At 44.1% G+C, this 15,605-nt stretch overlaps 1 protein-coding gene across 6 annotated transcripts in view; it reads left to right on the top strand.

Moving 5' to 3' along the window:
- Window positions 1-15,605, top strand: part of GABRR1 (gamma-aminobutyric acid (GABA) A receptor, rho 1) — a 72,078-nt gene that overhangs the window by 21,753 nt on the left and 34,720 nt on the right. For 2 of the 6 annotated variants that reach the window (XM_011941920.1, XM_011941919.1), the window contains exons 2-6: window positions 6,101-6,199; window positions 7,308-7,361; window positions 9,214-9,320; window positions 10,976-11,043; window positions 12,132-12,355. In XM_011941920.1, coding sequence (XP_011797310.1) covers window positions 9,302-9,320; window positions 10,976-11,043; window positions 12,132-12,355 — 311 coding nt within the window. In that variant the 5' untranslated portion in view covers window positions 6,101-6,199; window positions 7,308-7,361; window positions 9,214-9,301. The remainder of the gene's footprint in view (window positions 1-6,100; window positions 6,200-7,307; window positions 7,362-9,213; window positions 9,321-10,975; window positions 11,044-12,131; window positions 12,356-15,605) is intronic. The other 4 variants (XM_011941917.1, XM_011941915.1, XM_011941916.1 and 1 more) reach the window with 3 other exon arrangements.

The following is a 15,605-nucleotide window of genomic DNA, read 5'->3' as shown; positions in this document are numbered from 1 at the left end:
TGAATGTTCATGAAATGTTGGGCATGAATAAATGAGTGAATCCTGACCCTTGCTATTTCCTGTACTTCATTCATTCATTCAACAAATATGTATTGAGGGCACTATACTCCAGGCACTGTGCCCATGGCTTGGGAGGCAATGGTAAGCAGAAAAGACCTGCTCCTCCCCTCGAGGTGCTGACAGTCTAGTGGGGGAGATAGACCTTCATCAGACCATTTTTGTGAATACAAAAATCAAAAATTCTGCAGAAGGCTGGGCATGATGGCTCCCACCTGTAATCCCAGCACTTTGGGAGGCCAAGTCAGGAGGATTGCTTGATCCCAGGAGTTCGAGACCAGCCTAGGGAACATAGTGAGGCCCCGTTTCTACAAAAGCAAGCAAAAGTACCCAGGTGTGGTGGCCCACACCTGTGATCCTAGCTATTCGGGAGGCTGAGGTGGGAGGATCACTTGAGCCTGGGAGGTCGAGGCTTCTGTGAGCTGAGATTGCAATGCTGCATTCCAGCCTGGGTGACAGAGTAAGACCTATCTCCAAAAAAAAAAAAAAAAAATTCTGCAGAATGTCAGACCTTCAAGTACTTTAGAAACCCCCTCACTTTAAAGATGAAAAAAGCAAGGCTCAAAAAGGTACACAAACTTGTGCCATAGTCACATAACATACACGCAGAGCCCCACAGACCCCACGTTTCTTCTCTGGTGCTCTCCTCTCGCCATCAGAAAACAAAAGAAAATTATATTGATGGACATAAAACTCAGGTTGAACCAAGTAAATATGTTTTTGTACGTCACAAACAGTTGAATGTCAGCCATTTCCTGTGGTTCAAATTAACATTTTCTTGCTTAATTCTTACAGCACACCAGTAAAGTTAGTATTATTCCCCCCATTTTATAGGAAACTGAGACACAGAAAGATCAGAGGTGTCACTGCCCAAGGTTAACAGCTAGTTTGTGGCTCCCCTGGGATTCACACTGAAGTCTGACTGATGCCAAGTCTGCACTCCTTCCAATACCGTAAGCTGCCTCATCAAATAAATCTAACCTCAGACAAGCAGTGGTGGCTCTTGAGATTGCAGTGATAGCATTGAGAAGACCTCGTGAGTCTTGACTAACCTCTGTTGAAGGCCTGGTCTCTGCTCTACTCCCCAGGCGAGAGGGCGGGAGGTGAAGCGAGTTAGAGATGTTCCATCCACAATTTCACATTCTGAAATGCATTGCAGGCTGTCCCCTTGACAAACACTCATTTTTGTTTGTTTTGTTTCTGTTTTTAAGCACTGAGACATTTAATTGGCTATGGGGATTTCACTCTAAAGGCATTAACAAGAGTCTAAAATGTTGGCATTAGGGTCAAATAGATATCTACAAGTTGGAAAGTAGTACATTCTATAAAAAATGGGAATAATACAATCTGAGAATTCTAATAAAGAAAATAGGTGGACAAAATTCAGAGCTTTAAATTAAAAATAAATAAATAAATAAATAAACAAATAAATAAAGTAACCTGACATCTTCAAGTGGGAAGGCATATGGTATTCCCAGGCATAGGAATTCAAACATATGTACAAGGGGAAAAAAGGGATGATCTAGGCTGAGATTTTTCATTTAAGTCCGCAACTTGGATCATAGGCTGAGATCTTATCTAAGAAGCAGTTAGACAAACATATTCTTGATGTGTTCTTTTTACTCTGGGGCAAGGCAGTAGCAGGCCAGGGCTGTCTGTGTGTTAGGGGCCCAAGTTTGTGGGAACAGAAGTCAGTAATGGTGGCAAGACAGCTTGATCAAATACCCTGAGACCGGACAGAAGCTGATAGGTCAAAGCTGGGTTGGTACCCCGACCCCAGACAGCCCTCGCGGCCCTTTGGCTGCAGGCAACAGCTCAGATCTCCCTCAGATGTGCAGACCTCAGAGGTCAACGAGTGTTCACACTCTATCAGTCAGTGATCTCCAGAGGAAGAGAACCAATAGGCTGTCCACATCCACATCCTTATGCCTTTCTCTGTCTGGATCACACATTTGTGGGGACTGCCAAGTCTGAGATCTGCAGGGCAGACCAGCAGGCTGGAAGTTCTGGCAGAAGCTGGCGTGTTGCTCTCTTAAGTAGGAAGGCAGTCTGGAAGCAAATTCCTTCTTCTTCGAGAAACCTTAGTCTTTTCTCTGAAGGCCCGCGGCTGACTGGATGGGGGCTCCCCACATGATGGAGGGTAATCTGCTTTACTTAAAGTCCGCTGATCTAACCGTTAATCACATCTTTTAAAAATATTGTCACAGTAATATTTAGATTGATGTTTGACCAGAACCAGTACCCATGGTCTAACCAAGTTGACCCATAAAATTAACCATCACACATTTTAGAGAACATGATTTGAAAAAGCAGAGTAGTAGTTACCAAGAATCCACTTAGGAAGGAATCAAAGGAAATGAACTATTTAATATTTACAGCCAAGGAAAAATACAAAATGCTCAACTCATTATGTAGAAGAATGCACAGCCCCTATAACAATTCAAGAAATGCAATATAAATAACATGATGGGTGCATGCTCATTAAATTAATGAAAGTTAAACACACACACACCCCCAGTGCTAGTGGGTCTGTGTGGAACCCACACCCCTATTGGTGCAGCTCTGGCAGGGGACCTACCTTTCTAGCATCGCCTTCAGCCAACAGGACTAGAGCAGTGAAGCGCCTCTCACATCTCAGGGAGACTGCTGCCTTCTGAAATGAACTTGAAAGGTTTTGAAGCCATCTCATTGCCTAAACCCTTACTTCACAGCTGAGGAAACAGACCCGGAGAGAAGCAACTTGCCATCTCCCACCAGTAAGCAAAACGAGTTCAAGGCAGTGTGCTGGCTTCCTGACTGCCTGCTGTCCTCCTATTGTACCAGGTCATGGCCTCAGAGAGCTGTGCAAAAGAGCTCCATTTTTAAAAATTAGAAATCACAACTTTGGTTGAACATTGGAATCACGTGAGATTTGAAAACTATTGGTGACTGGGTCCCACCCTTAGAGGTTCTGATTTAATTGGTCTGCTCTGAGGCCTGGGATTTTTAAGCTCCTCAGGTGATTCCAATGTGTAATCAGGGCTGAGCCTCAGATGGTTGTATGCTACATGTCCACTATTCTGGTAGCAAATAATTCTTTTCTTTCTTCCTGAAGACCACACTCTTTGACGGAGAATAGCAAAGTAAAATTGGATTCTGTTAGCAGAATCTCAGCCTTATTGTAATTGTTTATTAACATTGCCTCATCTCTGCCAGGTGCGGTAGCTCACACTTGTAATCCCAGCATTTGGGAGGCTGAGGCGGGCAGATCACTTGAGCTCAGGGGTTCAAGACCAGCCTGGGCAACATGGCAAAACCCCGACTCCACAAAAAATACAAAACTTAGCTTGGCATGGTGGCGAATGCCTGTAATCCCAGTTACTCAGGAGGCTGAGGTGAGAGGATAGCTTGAGCTCAGGAGGTCAAGGCTGCAGTGAGCTGAGATTGTGCTACTGCATTGTAGCCTGGGCAACAGAGTGAGACCCTGTCTTCAAAAAAAAACCCAGAATTAAAAAAAATGAAATCTTGCTTCATCTTCTCCAAGTGGTGTACTTCCTTCTACTGACTCTCCTAACTCAGCATGCAACTGGAAAGAATTCTGCTTGTCTTTACCACGTCTCTTGAGTCTCATTTAGACTCTGGCCTCCCTTGACTCATTTTTCTGGGTCCCTTCAATTCTGTGGAATACACCCTTGAGTTTGTGCTTCTCCTTCCATGTTTCGTACCTGTCTTTGTAAAGTCAATTCTGCACACTGCTAAGGGTTTACAGAGATGTGTAACATAGAGGCCAGGCATGGTGGCTCACAACTATAATCCCAGCACTGTGTGTTTGAGGCGGGAGGATCCCTTGAACCTAGGATGTGGAGACCAGCTTGGGCAACATAGTGAGACCCTCTTCACTACAATTTTTTTTTTAATTAGCTGGGCATGGTGTCACACACCTGTGGTCCCAACTACTTGGGAGGCTAAGGCAGGAGAATTGCTTTAACGTAGGAGGTTGAGGCTGCAGTGAGCTATAATTACACCACTGCACTCCAGCCTTGGGCAGCAGAGAGAGATCTTGTTTCAGAAAAAAAGAAAAAAAAAATAGAGTCTCTCATCTATTGATCCCACGGTGAAGTGAGTGGGATGGTCAGAAGGCCTATCACCACAATAGCACAGTGTGCACATTCTGATGAAAGCATGTAAAGGAGAGAAGCACTGAATTCAGTGGGAAGGAGAAAAACTCAAGAATGCTTTCAGGAGGAGGTGGTATTTTATCTGGGAATGCATGGAGCTGTCTGGATAACAAAGGGTATGAAGACTTAATAGGAAGGGAATTCCAGACAGTTGGGACATCGGGAACAAAGCATAGAGATGTAATTGACAACAGCAAGAAGTTGGGGGCAGAGTGGGAGCTGAGAGTGGGAAAGTGAGTAGGAGCCTTATTATGGGCCTTATATGCCCAACTTCCATGGATTTTACTTTGAGGATGAAGGGTTTTAAGAGAGGAAGTGACATAATTGTGATTTTCATTCCATGGTATTGGTGGGATGGTTGGGTTAGAGAAGGATGAGACCAGAGGCAGGAAAGCCTGCTGCCTCCCATATGCTAAGTAATGACACCTAAGGCAGCAGGGTGGGGATGGAGAGGGCAAGACAGCAGGGGCAGGGTGGGGGACGTTGAGAAGGAGGTCAGCCAGGACTGGCCGCCTGACTGCTGTGGGCAAGGCCCCAGTTGACCTTTCATGGCCTTTATGCACATCAGAAAAATGTACCCCTATGAGCAGATACATATCTAAGAAGTGGAGCTAGAACTGGATGTACCCTGGTGTTCTCAGTGGCCCTGGAGGAGGATTGAGAGATGGGCGGGGGTTGGGGGTGTGTGCGGGGTGGGGGTGTGCCAAGGACAACATCTGGGTGTTTTGCACTACATACAAGGACTTCTTTTCTTGGCTGTTACAAATGCTGAGAAAGGAAGATCAGTTTCATTAGCCGGTTTCTGCTTCTTTGTAAAAATTAAGTTCTCTATCTTGTCAGATGAAATAGTCAGCAAGGTGAAGTATAACTTATCAGATGCCCGGCCATTAGCTGAATGAGCCTTCCAGCAGAGCTCCCTCGTCACAAACCCCCATCCCTGCTCCAGCTCACCCCTGAGAAAGTTCTGACACCTCTTGGGGAAACATCCATGCACAGACTAAGAACTAGAACAAGCAGACATCAAGAAGTCTCATAGGTTGGAATTTGTCATTTTATCTAAAATAAAAATGGGTGTTCAACAAATGTACACAGTATGTTCAGTTCAAAAAGCTGTCTTGAATGTCATCCTGTATCATCTTAACTTGGCACATGCCTATCCTTTCTTCAGAACCTCCTGGGGCTCATTCAATAAATATTTATCGGGCACCAACTTTGTGCAAGGTCCGTGTTAACTTGTATGTGAGACGATAAGCTCAGATCTTCCACATCTAAGCCAATTGCCTGGCAGTGGTAGGCAAATCTTCCAATGTGATGCTATGGCCAGTCTTGCTTCCAACCCTGGAGCCAGAATCCCTGGCTCTAACTTCTGGCTCCTTCACTTTTACAAGTTACTTAAAGTCTTTGTGTCTCAGTTTCCTACATATAAAATGGGGATAATGACAAGGCCTACCTCCTAGGGTTGTTTTGAGGAATAACCTGAGTTAACACACATAGTAACTCACACATTGGAAGTGCTCAAGCAGTGTCAGATTTTCCTATTACTTGTTTTGTGTAATACATCATTTCAATATTAATAATCATACTCTCAGATGGCGAAAATAATCATACTCTCATTGGCATAATGATGCAAAAAATATTCCATGATATATTATCATTTGAGTTTAAAAGAAAGTTTCAAACAGTGTAATTCTTTGAGAATTATAAGAAATACAGATGCAGAATGGCAGAGGTTACTTGTGAGTTATATTCATCTTCTCCTTTATGATTAATCTATTTTCTAAATTTTTTTACATGGGCATGTAAACAGGAAAAAAGTTATTTAATAATATTAACAATAATGAAAAAGACCATAACTATATCCTATTCATCCGTCTTCTCTTGGCTAGAATCCAGGCTTCATGAAGGCAAAGGCAGTGGCATCTCAGAATTTGACAAAACTACTTTCGTCAGTGTCTAGTTCCATTTCAGGCCGGCCCAAAGTCAGAGTAAGAGCTGGGCCAAGCTTTTTTCCATTCCAACCTCCTCTTTCATTCCCTTCTGTCTCCCTTCTTAAGTGCCCATCTAAGGGGCTGATTCCTTCCTTAATTCAACTAATAGGTATTGAGGGTCCACAGGGGTCCAGCACTGTGCAGGGCACTGAATGCGAAGAGAACTCTGTCCCTGGTGTCCTTCGGCCTCATGCTGCCCATCAACTGTGATGGCCCATTGCCCGGAGTGCATGCCACTTCCCGGTCTTAACTCTGCCCACGCCTGCAGAGCACACACCTGTCTCTGCTCCATTTTCTACAGATGACATAATCCCTGTGCATCTGTCCTGATGTGTCCCTGTGCATCAGTTGAGTCCTGGCAGAAAACAGCATTGCCTTCAAAAGGGCTTAACTCATGATAATTAAATAAAAGGACAATTCAAAGAGATGTGGGCAGAGTTCAGGGATCCAGTCAGGCATGTTGATGCCCCCAAGGACTAGGAATAGCAGGAAACCAGGACTACCCCTTGACTAGAAGGGGAAATATTATTATTGGAGTTTATTGAAGATACTGTGATTATCTGCAATCACAGAGTAACACAGGCATTGCTAGTCCCTGGCATCAAAGCCAGGAGAGAATGAGGAATAAATACCCTGACCTCTTTCTTCCCCCTCCTCCTCCTCTCTCATCTCCTGTCAGTGCCCATTTGGCTGAAATCATGAGCCAAAGAACGAGGATGCTGAAGTGATGCAGTTCACCTAGCAATGTGTTACTCTCCATAATGATGGTTTTATGGTGGATCAAAGTTAAAATGTATACATCCTTAAGAGCCTTATAAAAGAATGGCGTCCATTTCAGACCTGGGTAGACCAGTGGGGGAGATTATTTTAGGTCAGACCTCTTCAAATTAGACCTTCTGAGTAATGAATCCTCCAGTTTCTTCTGTAGGTACTTGGAAAATGCTCAAGAAGAGGCTAAATGAATGCATTGAAGCTTCGTAGTTTTTTCTCCTTCTTTCACATTTTATTCTGGTTAGATCTGAAGCAAATCTAGAGGGAGAGGGGTGCTTGGTTGATTTGAGTAACTAGACTGTCTCTACAATGTCTTTACTTTTTTTGTTCATAGTAGGCCTCAAAGACAAAGACGAGAAGTACACGAAGATGCCCACAAGCAAATCAGGTATGACCATAAGCACATGCACACTATTTTGCAGATGTTTCTTCCCTGAACCTCAACCATAGTGATTTTCAGCAGAGCCCCTCCCTGACCCCTCACCAAGGATCAGAAAGTGGAGGGTGGGGGACCAGAGGAAGGGGAGCCTGAAAGGAGACGGCAGCAGCGGGTGGGGGACTGGCTCCTGGATCAAGCTGGTGAGAGAGGATGTCCGTGGCAATGGGAGCTGGTGTTCCTTCTCTTGACAAACCCGGCTTCCTCTCTTATATCTGTAAGCAGCTCACTGGTTCCAATTCTTTCCCTGGGCCACCTGCTTTTCTGCCAGCAAGGTGATTCCTCACTTTAGAAGGACACTTCCTGGTGGGTTCAGAAATGGCAATGGCTCCTCCCATTTGTGTACCACTTTCTAGTTTGAGAAGTACTTCTAGGTTGGATGTGGTGTCTCGCACCTGTAATCGCAGCACTTTGGGAGGTCTAGGTGGGAGGATTGCCTGCAGGCCAGGGGTTTGAGGCCAGCCTGGGCAACAACATAGTGGGACCCCTGTCTCTACAGAAAATTTTAAAATTAACTGGACTCAGTTGTGTGTACCTGTAGTCCCAGCTACTTGGGAGGTTGAGATGGGAAGATCACTTGAGTCCAGGGTCACTCGAGCCCTGGAGTTTGAGGCTGAAGTGAGCTCATGATAGGTCACTGTACTCCAGCTTGGGTGACAGAGCAAGACCCTGTCTCTAAAAATAAATAAGTAAATAAAAATATAAAATAAAGAGGGGATAACTAAGAATATATATCTGTATATACTTGTATACAAGAAACTCTGCTCAGATAGACAAGAAACCAGTAAGAGAAACACCTGGCGAGGTGCGGTGGTTCATGCCTGTAATTCCAGCACTTCGGGAGGCTGAGGTGGATGGATCACTTGAGGCCAGGAATTCAAGACTAACCTGGCCAACATGGCAAATTCCCTATCTCTACTAAAAATATAAAACTTAGCTGGGCATGGCAGTGAGCACCTGTAATCCCAGCCACTTGGGAGACTGAGGCATGAGAATCACTTGAACCTGGAAGGTGGAGGTTGCAGTGAGCCAAGATCATACCACTGCACTCCAGCCTAAGTGACACAGTGAGACTCTGTCTCAAAAAAAAAAAAAAAAAAGAAAGAAACACCTGTGGATGAGGGCTGGGGCGGGTGGAGGCAGAAGTGGGAGGCTGAGTCTTCACTACATTTCTTCTTCTAAAAAATTTTCAAATGCTAAAAGTACATTACCAGTAGAGAAAAAGAGAAAGTAAATACAAATGACCCCAGGTGCAGTTCAGAAGCAGCAGCAGGAGTAGCCACCTTCCATGCAGATGGGATGGTCAGCATTTCCCTTGAGGGCAAGGTCCTGCTCCCTCCACCATGGGCCAACAGAGATCAGGGGACCAGGCTCGGACCATACTCACTTGCTCTCCCCTCCAGCTCAAAACCCCTCAAAAGGCTGAGGCACTTTAAGGGAATTTGGGCTGTTAATAACAAGACTAGAACCAGCGATTTTCAGTGTTGGTTACACATTAAAATCATCTGGGAAACTTTAAAAAGACCAATTTCTAGGCCCTATTTCCAGACACTCCAAATCAGCATCTCTGAGGTGGGGCCTGGCCATCATTTTTAAAGCTCCACCGTCATGGTCAAAGTCAATGTCTTGGACCTTCTGGGTCAGTTCATTTATCCAGAAAGATGGAGAAAGGAAGAGCAGATGTCCAATAGCTTAAAAGAAGAAATAGCACACCCCACCACACCTATCAAGATCAAGTCAGAATGCGAGTTACTTTTTATTTGTCTTGGTTGGAATATATGATCAGTTTCTTCCCCCTTGGCAGCCCAATTCTGAGACGAAGCCCTGACATCACCAAATCGCCTCTGACAAAGTCGGAACAGCTTCTGAGGATAGATGACCATGATTTCAGCATGAGGCCTGGCTTCGGAGGTATGGGACGTGTGCTCTCGGGGTGCGCTCTTTCTTCTGGTCCTCTGTCTGTGGGCAGGAAATTAGTCAAGGTACAGCACAGCTTTGCTCTCCCCTGACCCAGTCTGCCTCGGTTGTGCTTGGTGGACAAGCCATCGAGCCGACAGTACATTCTGAGCATCTGCCTTGCCCCGTCCTGGGTTCTGCTGAACACAGTCTGAGGAGGCATCTGCTGCTGGGTGGCTGCTGCCCCTCTAGGATGGCTCACAACGAGGGAGGCCAGCAGCTGGCTGTAGGAAGGGCAGGGGAACACAGAGCAGCTGCAGCCCAATACAGCCTCCTAAAAATACCTGGAAATAACAACCTTGGACTAAATATGTTGTCATCTGGGAGCTGGCAGATAGAGTTCAGGATACATATCTTAGGGCAGAATATGATCTGCTCATTTTAATTAAATGAAAATAACTTGAGAGAATAATGATTTAGTGCAGAAGAATAGCAAAGCCCTATGAAGCTTAGCCTGGAGCTGCTGGGTTTCAGCCTTCTTAATGGCAAGAAGTTTTCATCCTTATGGGTTTATTTTCCTGGAAAAAAAATATTTATTTTAGACATCATTCTCAGCCGGGCATGGTGGAACACACCTGAAATCCTAACACTTTGGGATTTCATCTGCCCTGGCTGAGGCGGGCAGATTGCCTGAGCTCAGGAGTTCGAGACCAGCCTGGGCAACATGGTAAAACCATGTCTCTACTAAAAATACAAAGCTGTGGTGGTGTGCACCTGTAGTCCCAGCTATTCAGGAGGCTGAGGCAGGAGAATCGCTTGACCCCAGGAGGCGGAGGTTGTAGTGAACTGAGATCACACCACTGCACTCCAGCCTGGGCAACAGAATGAGACTCTGTCTCCAAAAAACAAGAAATAATTCTCTTGCTATTTATTTCTTCCAGTCACTATTATCCAAAGAATAAATAGGCTGTAGAAGAGAGTCTCTATCCAGTCCATAATCCACCATTGTTGAATCCAAACCCACCTTTTTAATACTCTATAATGATTCAGTGTGCTCCATGCCTGCCCTTCATCCTGAGAGCATGGAAGAAAGGGGGCAGGTATTGATTCCGTTCATTATCTTCCTTACTCTTTATCAATATTGAGTCCATATGGCCCACAAATAACAAAAAATCTAATGTTTTAAGGTCACTTCATCACGTTGCAAAGATGCAGATCTGTGGGTTTGGTTAATGACCTGAATATGACTTTGGTTCTGAGTGCCTATTACCAAACAATGCCTTTCTCATGACCAGACAAGAGACACTGGCTTGCAGGGTGAAAGAGGGTGCAAAACTAGAAGGCAAATATAGGGAATAATGTGGGTGACCTCATGCTAAGAAGTCAGTTACTCTTAGATCAGACCCAGCCTTTGACCTAGGTCTTCATCATACCTTCAGATGAGCATATATAACCAAGAAAGGATGTTTTCAAACTTTTGTTGGAATATTTCAGAAAGCCAGCCTATGGTTCCATGCTTTTGTCTCTGGTTTGACTTCAGGTTGGCATGACCAAACCTCCAAATCTGACATGATGTTGAGGTTCCAGGGGAAATGCTTCTTTTGCCTATTTCCTCCATAGTAAAATTTCAAGTAAAAACAGTGAATGCTCTTATCATACTCTGTCCCCAGGCCCTGCCATTCCTGTTGGTGTGGATGTGCAGGTGGAGAGTTTGGATAGCATCTCAGAGGTTGACATGGTAAGTGCTTCTCTGACTAGGGCCGTGGCAGGGGGATTCACAAAGCCTGTCCAGGGCCAGGAGCTCCACGCACCTGAATTCACTTAGTCTCACAACTGACCGGGGCGGTGGGAATCCCCACACTCCTTTTACAGATGGCTCAAGAAGATTTGCCCAAAGTCACCCAATTGATATGAAACAGAGCCAGATAACAGGCTTGGCCTTTCCCACTCCGGTGGTCAGACTCTTGCCACTGGAATGCATTTTCTGGACAAAGGCTCTCAAATGTAAGCAGCAGGGCCCAAATTTGCAGCTGCCAAGTAAACACATCTTATTCCTGTGGATTCTGTACCTGGCTGTGGAAATGCAAAAGAAGCAAAAGAGTGTCCTTTTCTCCCCACTTTTTGGTGGGTTCAGATAAAAAGTGCGACATTCTCTAACTCCTTGACTTACAGGACATTTTAGGGACCTAGCTTAGTTTGGGTCCCCCAAGAAGCAGACCTGAGACAAGTAGTCACAAGCATAAGTGTAAGCAGTTTATTTGGGAAGTGATCCTGGGAAACACCAGAGCAGAGTGGGGAAGGGAGACAGGAGTAAAAGGAAGCAAAGAGGGCTGTGCTATCAAACCAGTTACTATGGAGCTGGTATAGAACTCAGTTACAGAACCACAGAACTCAGTGCCACTGGAGTAGTCTGGGAGTCAGCGAAGAACACACTTCAGGGTTATCCCGACTCAGGGGTGTGAGAGCTGGGGTATTTATCCACCGCCTTCTCTCTGGTTGAGTGCTGCTTGCAGGCATTAACTTTCTGGCACTTGTGGCTTGAGTCACACATGGTGGCAGTAGCAGCCCCTCAAGTGTAGAGCGAATGCCAGGGGCTTGAGGCAGAGCCAGGCACGCTCACACTGTCTGCTACAGGCTTCTCATTGAGTTCCTTGCCACTGCAGCATTCTCTTCCTCCTACTGCAGCAAACTCTGGGGACTAGAAGCAAGACCTCCCTTGGCTCGGTTTCATTCCCCAGCTAGGTGATGGCTCCACAGGGGCTACAGAATCCACACCTCAGTGGGTTTGTGTGTGTCTGGGGTTCCCTCTCTGCCCTTCTGCCCCAGGACTTTACGATGACCCTCTACCTGAGGCACTACTGGAAGGATGAGAGGCTGTCTTTTCCAAGCACCAACAACCTCAGCATGACATTTGATGGCAGGCTGGTCAAGAAGATCTGGGTCCCTGACATGTTTTTCGTGCACTCCAAACGCTCCTTCATCCATGACACCACCACAGACAACGTCATGTTGCGGGTCCAGCCCGATGGGAAAGTGCTCTACAGTCTCAGGTAGGAAGAAAAGCAGATTTTTCATATTAACCAAGAAAAACATTGGTTTCACAACAGCAATTTGGGTTTTTGGCTCTGAATGTCTACTTTCTAACTTTTCAGTAGCTGCCAGCTTCTCAACGTCAAGGCAAACTAACTTTATATGTGAGTAGAAATTTTAAAGAATTAGTCTTGAAAATACATTTGGGGCAATTTCTCAAGCTGATACTATTCTATATGTTATCTTTCAATAACAAGTTTTTTTCTCTAGTAGGAGTCAGAGAAATAGATAGTGTGTTCTCAAGGACTTACCTCCTACAATCTCTCTGATTCCCATTTTTCAGGAACATTTTAGAACTTTTGTTTAAAAAAAGTTCTTTTGCTTCATCTGGCCACCACAGGCATGTTTTCTGTCCTTTCTCTCCACAGTGTCCTACTTGAGAAACTATGGGGACCCCTGGCTACTTTATGACTTGACATGCCATTTTGAACATCACGTTTTAAATATAATAAATAAAATCTTCTTACCAGTTCAGACACTTTAAAAACATTTAATTGCTCATTAAACACTGGCCTGAGGAAGCTTTCCTTAAACTCAGCTCCACAGTGTGGTTTCTAGGAGCTTTAGAAACTCATGGTACTCTAGGCATGTGGAGATGAGCAGCAGGCCTTCACAGAGAAGGGATGTGGTCACTTGCTGTGGTCTGCTCCACACTGTGCTGTGTGGACGGTGCATTCCAGTTTCATGGACTTTGCTTTGGCTTCCATGTTGATGAATGGTAAAGATGAATCCACACATCAGTGTATAAGTAGAAGGTTCATGGATGGTTGCACAGTAGACCTATAGATCTATAGAGTCAGAGATTGCAATGTTGAAGCTGACTTTCTGTCCCCATTCCCCAAAGGAATATTTATGATGATCCCTCCATACTCATTCTGGCCTGGAACCTAAGTAATTAGGTACCTGACATAGAGTGGGGTTATGGGGTTTTCATCTTTGAGGCTTAAAATGCTTCCTCCCATAAGAAGTACTCAGATGGATGCAGGATGTGTAACCCCTTCCCCAAGCCATATTGAGCTAGTTCTCCCTGAAGTCCTCATTTCTGAAGCAGGTTTTCTTTCTTTTTCATTCTTTTCTTTATTTCTTTTCTTCTTTTATTTACAGAGTTTTGCTCTGTTGCCCAGGCTGGAGTGCAGTGGTATAATCATGGCTTACTGCAGCTTCAACCTCTCAGGCCCAAGCAATAATCTGACCTCAGTCTCCCAAGTGGCTAGGACCAAAGGCATGTGCCACTATGCCCAGATAAATTTTTTAAAACTTATTTTTGTAAAGACAGATTGTCCCTATATTGGCTTAGGCTAGTCTTGAACTCCTGAGCTCAAGCTGTCCTCCCACATTGGCCTCCTTAAATGCTGAGATTACAGGTGTGAGCCACCACACCTGGCCCACTGAGACAGGTTTTCAAGGCATCTTAAGGCTCAGAAACTACCAACACAACAACACAACTCAATGGCACACCAAGGCTACAGAGTACTAGACCATAACATATGTGACCATTGGTATGCCAGTAAATGTTTAATAATTGGTTACCTGGGGGGAAAGTATGCATATCTATCTATGTGTATATAAGTTTATTATAAACATCACTGACATAAAGGATGTATAACGTGCTTTATTATAAATTCTATGTATTTATAACTTAAGCATGATTTCCTAGTTCTTGGAAAAATCACTGTAAGTTTTTTATAATTCTATCATCAACAAATGAATGTAGATCTGATGAATGTTGGTTGATATTTTCTTTTCCATTAATAAGACAAAAGTGAGAAACAATGAAGAACTATATAGGAGCTTTACTCATTCATCAAAGAAAAAGCAAGTTCTTTGCTGAATTGGATGATAGCTTTCAAACATTGAAATATGTCCTCAATATTTTGTACTACTCACAATGTAATGGTAATAGGCATAACACCCTTTTAGGCTTAATCTGCCTTAAGTCTAGACAATCAACAAAACAATAAATCAAGCCCTGATTTATAGTGTTTGCTGATTTCTGTAGTGTAAATACTCCCATCCTGGCTGATTTCAGGCTCCCAACCTGATGTCACTAAATGCAGAATTAGGAAGAAATTCATGGCAGCACACCATTATGCAGTATTTCCACCATACAGATGCAGTAAGTGTAAACGGCTTCAAGAACATAGATAATAATAAAATGTAGTTAAATAATTAGGAAGTGATGAGTGTTTTTTACTTTTGTTTTTACAAGATAAGTCTGGTAATAGTGAATTCTCTCAGCTTTTGTTTGTCTGGAAAAAGACTCTCTCTCCTTTACATTCAAAGGATAATTTTGCTGGATATAATATTCTTGGATGACACTTTTTTTCTTTGAGCACTTTGAAATGTTCTTCCACTTCCTCCTGGTCGGCATAATTTCCACTGGGAAATCTGTTGTCAGACAAATTGGAGCTTTTTTTTTTTTTGGAGATGGAGTCTCACTCTGTCCCCCGGGCTGGAGTGCAGTGGTGCAATCTTGGCTCACTGCAACCTCCACCTCTCAGGTTCAAGTTATTCTCCTGCCTCAGCCTGTCAAGTAGCTGGGACTACAGGTGCATACCACCACCCCCAGCTAATTTTTTTGTATTTTAGTAGAGACGAGGTTTCACTGTGTTGCCCAGGCTGGTCTTAAACTCCTGAGCTCAGGCAACCCACCCACCTCAGCCTCCCAAAGTGCTAGAATTACAGGTATGAGCCACTGTGCCCGGCCCAAATTGGAGCTTTTAAATGTGTTATTTGCCTTATTTATCTTGCTGCTTTTAGGATCTTTTCTTTGTTCTTGACCTTTCAGATGGATTACTATATGCCTGGAGGTAGTCTTATTTGCATTGATTCTGTTTGGCGTCCTCAGACCTTCCTATACCTGTATATTTATCTCTTTCTTGAGTTTTGGAAAGTTTCCTGTTATTATTCTTTTGAATAAACTTTCCACCCCTTGCTCTTGCTCAGCTCTGTCTTGAGCACCAATAATTCTTAGATTTGGTCCTTTAAGGTAATTTTCCATATCTTATAGGCAGCCTTTGTTCTTTTTTGTTCTTTCTTCATTTTTTTCTCCTTCTGACTAGATTTTCAAATAGCCAGTCTTCTAGCTCACAGATTCTTTCTTCTGCTTGGTTCGTTCTGCTGTTGAGAGCCTCTAAAGAGTTCGTCAGTTCAGCAAATGTATTTCACAGTTCCCGCATTTCATTTTTTTTTTTTTTTTTTGAGACAGAG

The sequence above is a fragment of the Colobus angolensis genome, unplaced genomic scaffold, assembly GCF_000951035.1.
Source record: "Colobus angolensis palliatus isolate OR3802 unplaced genomic scaffold, Cang.pa_1.0 Scaffold203, whole genome shotgun sequence".
NCBI lineage: Eukaryota > Metazoa > Chordata > Mammalia > Primates > Cercopithecidae > Colobus > Colobus angolensis.
The sequence above is the reverse complement of the archived record's forward strand: the minus strand, read 5'-3'. Positions and strand labels throughout refer to the sequence as shown.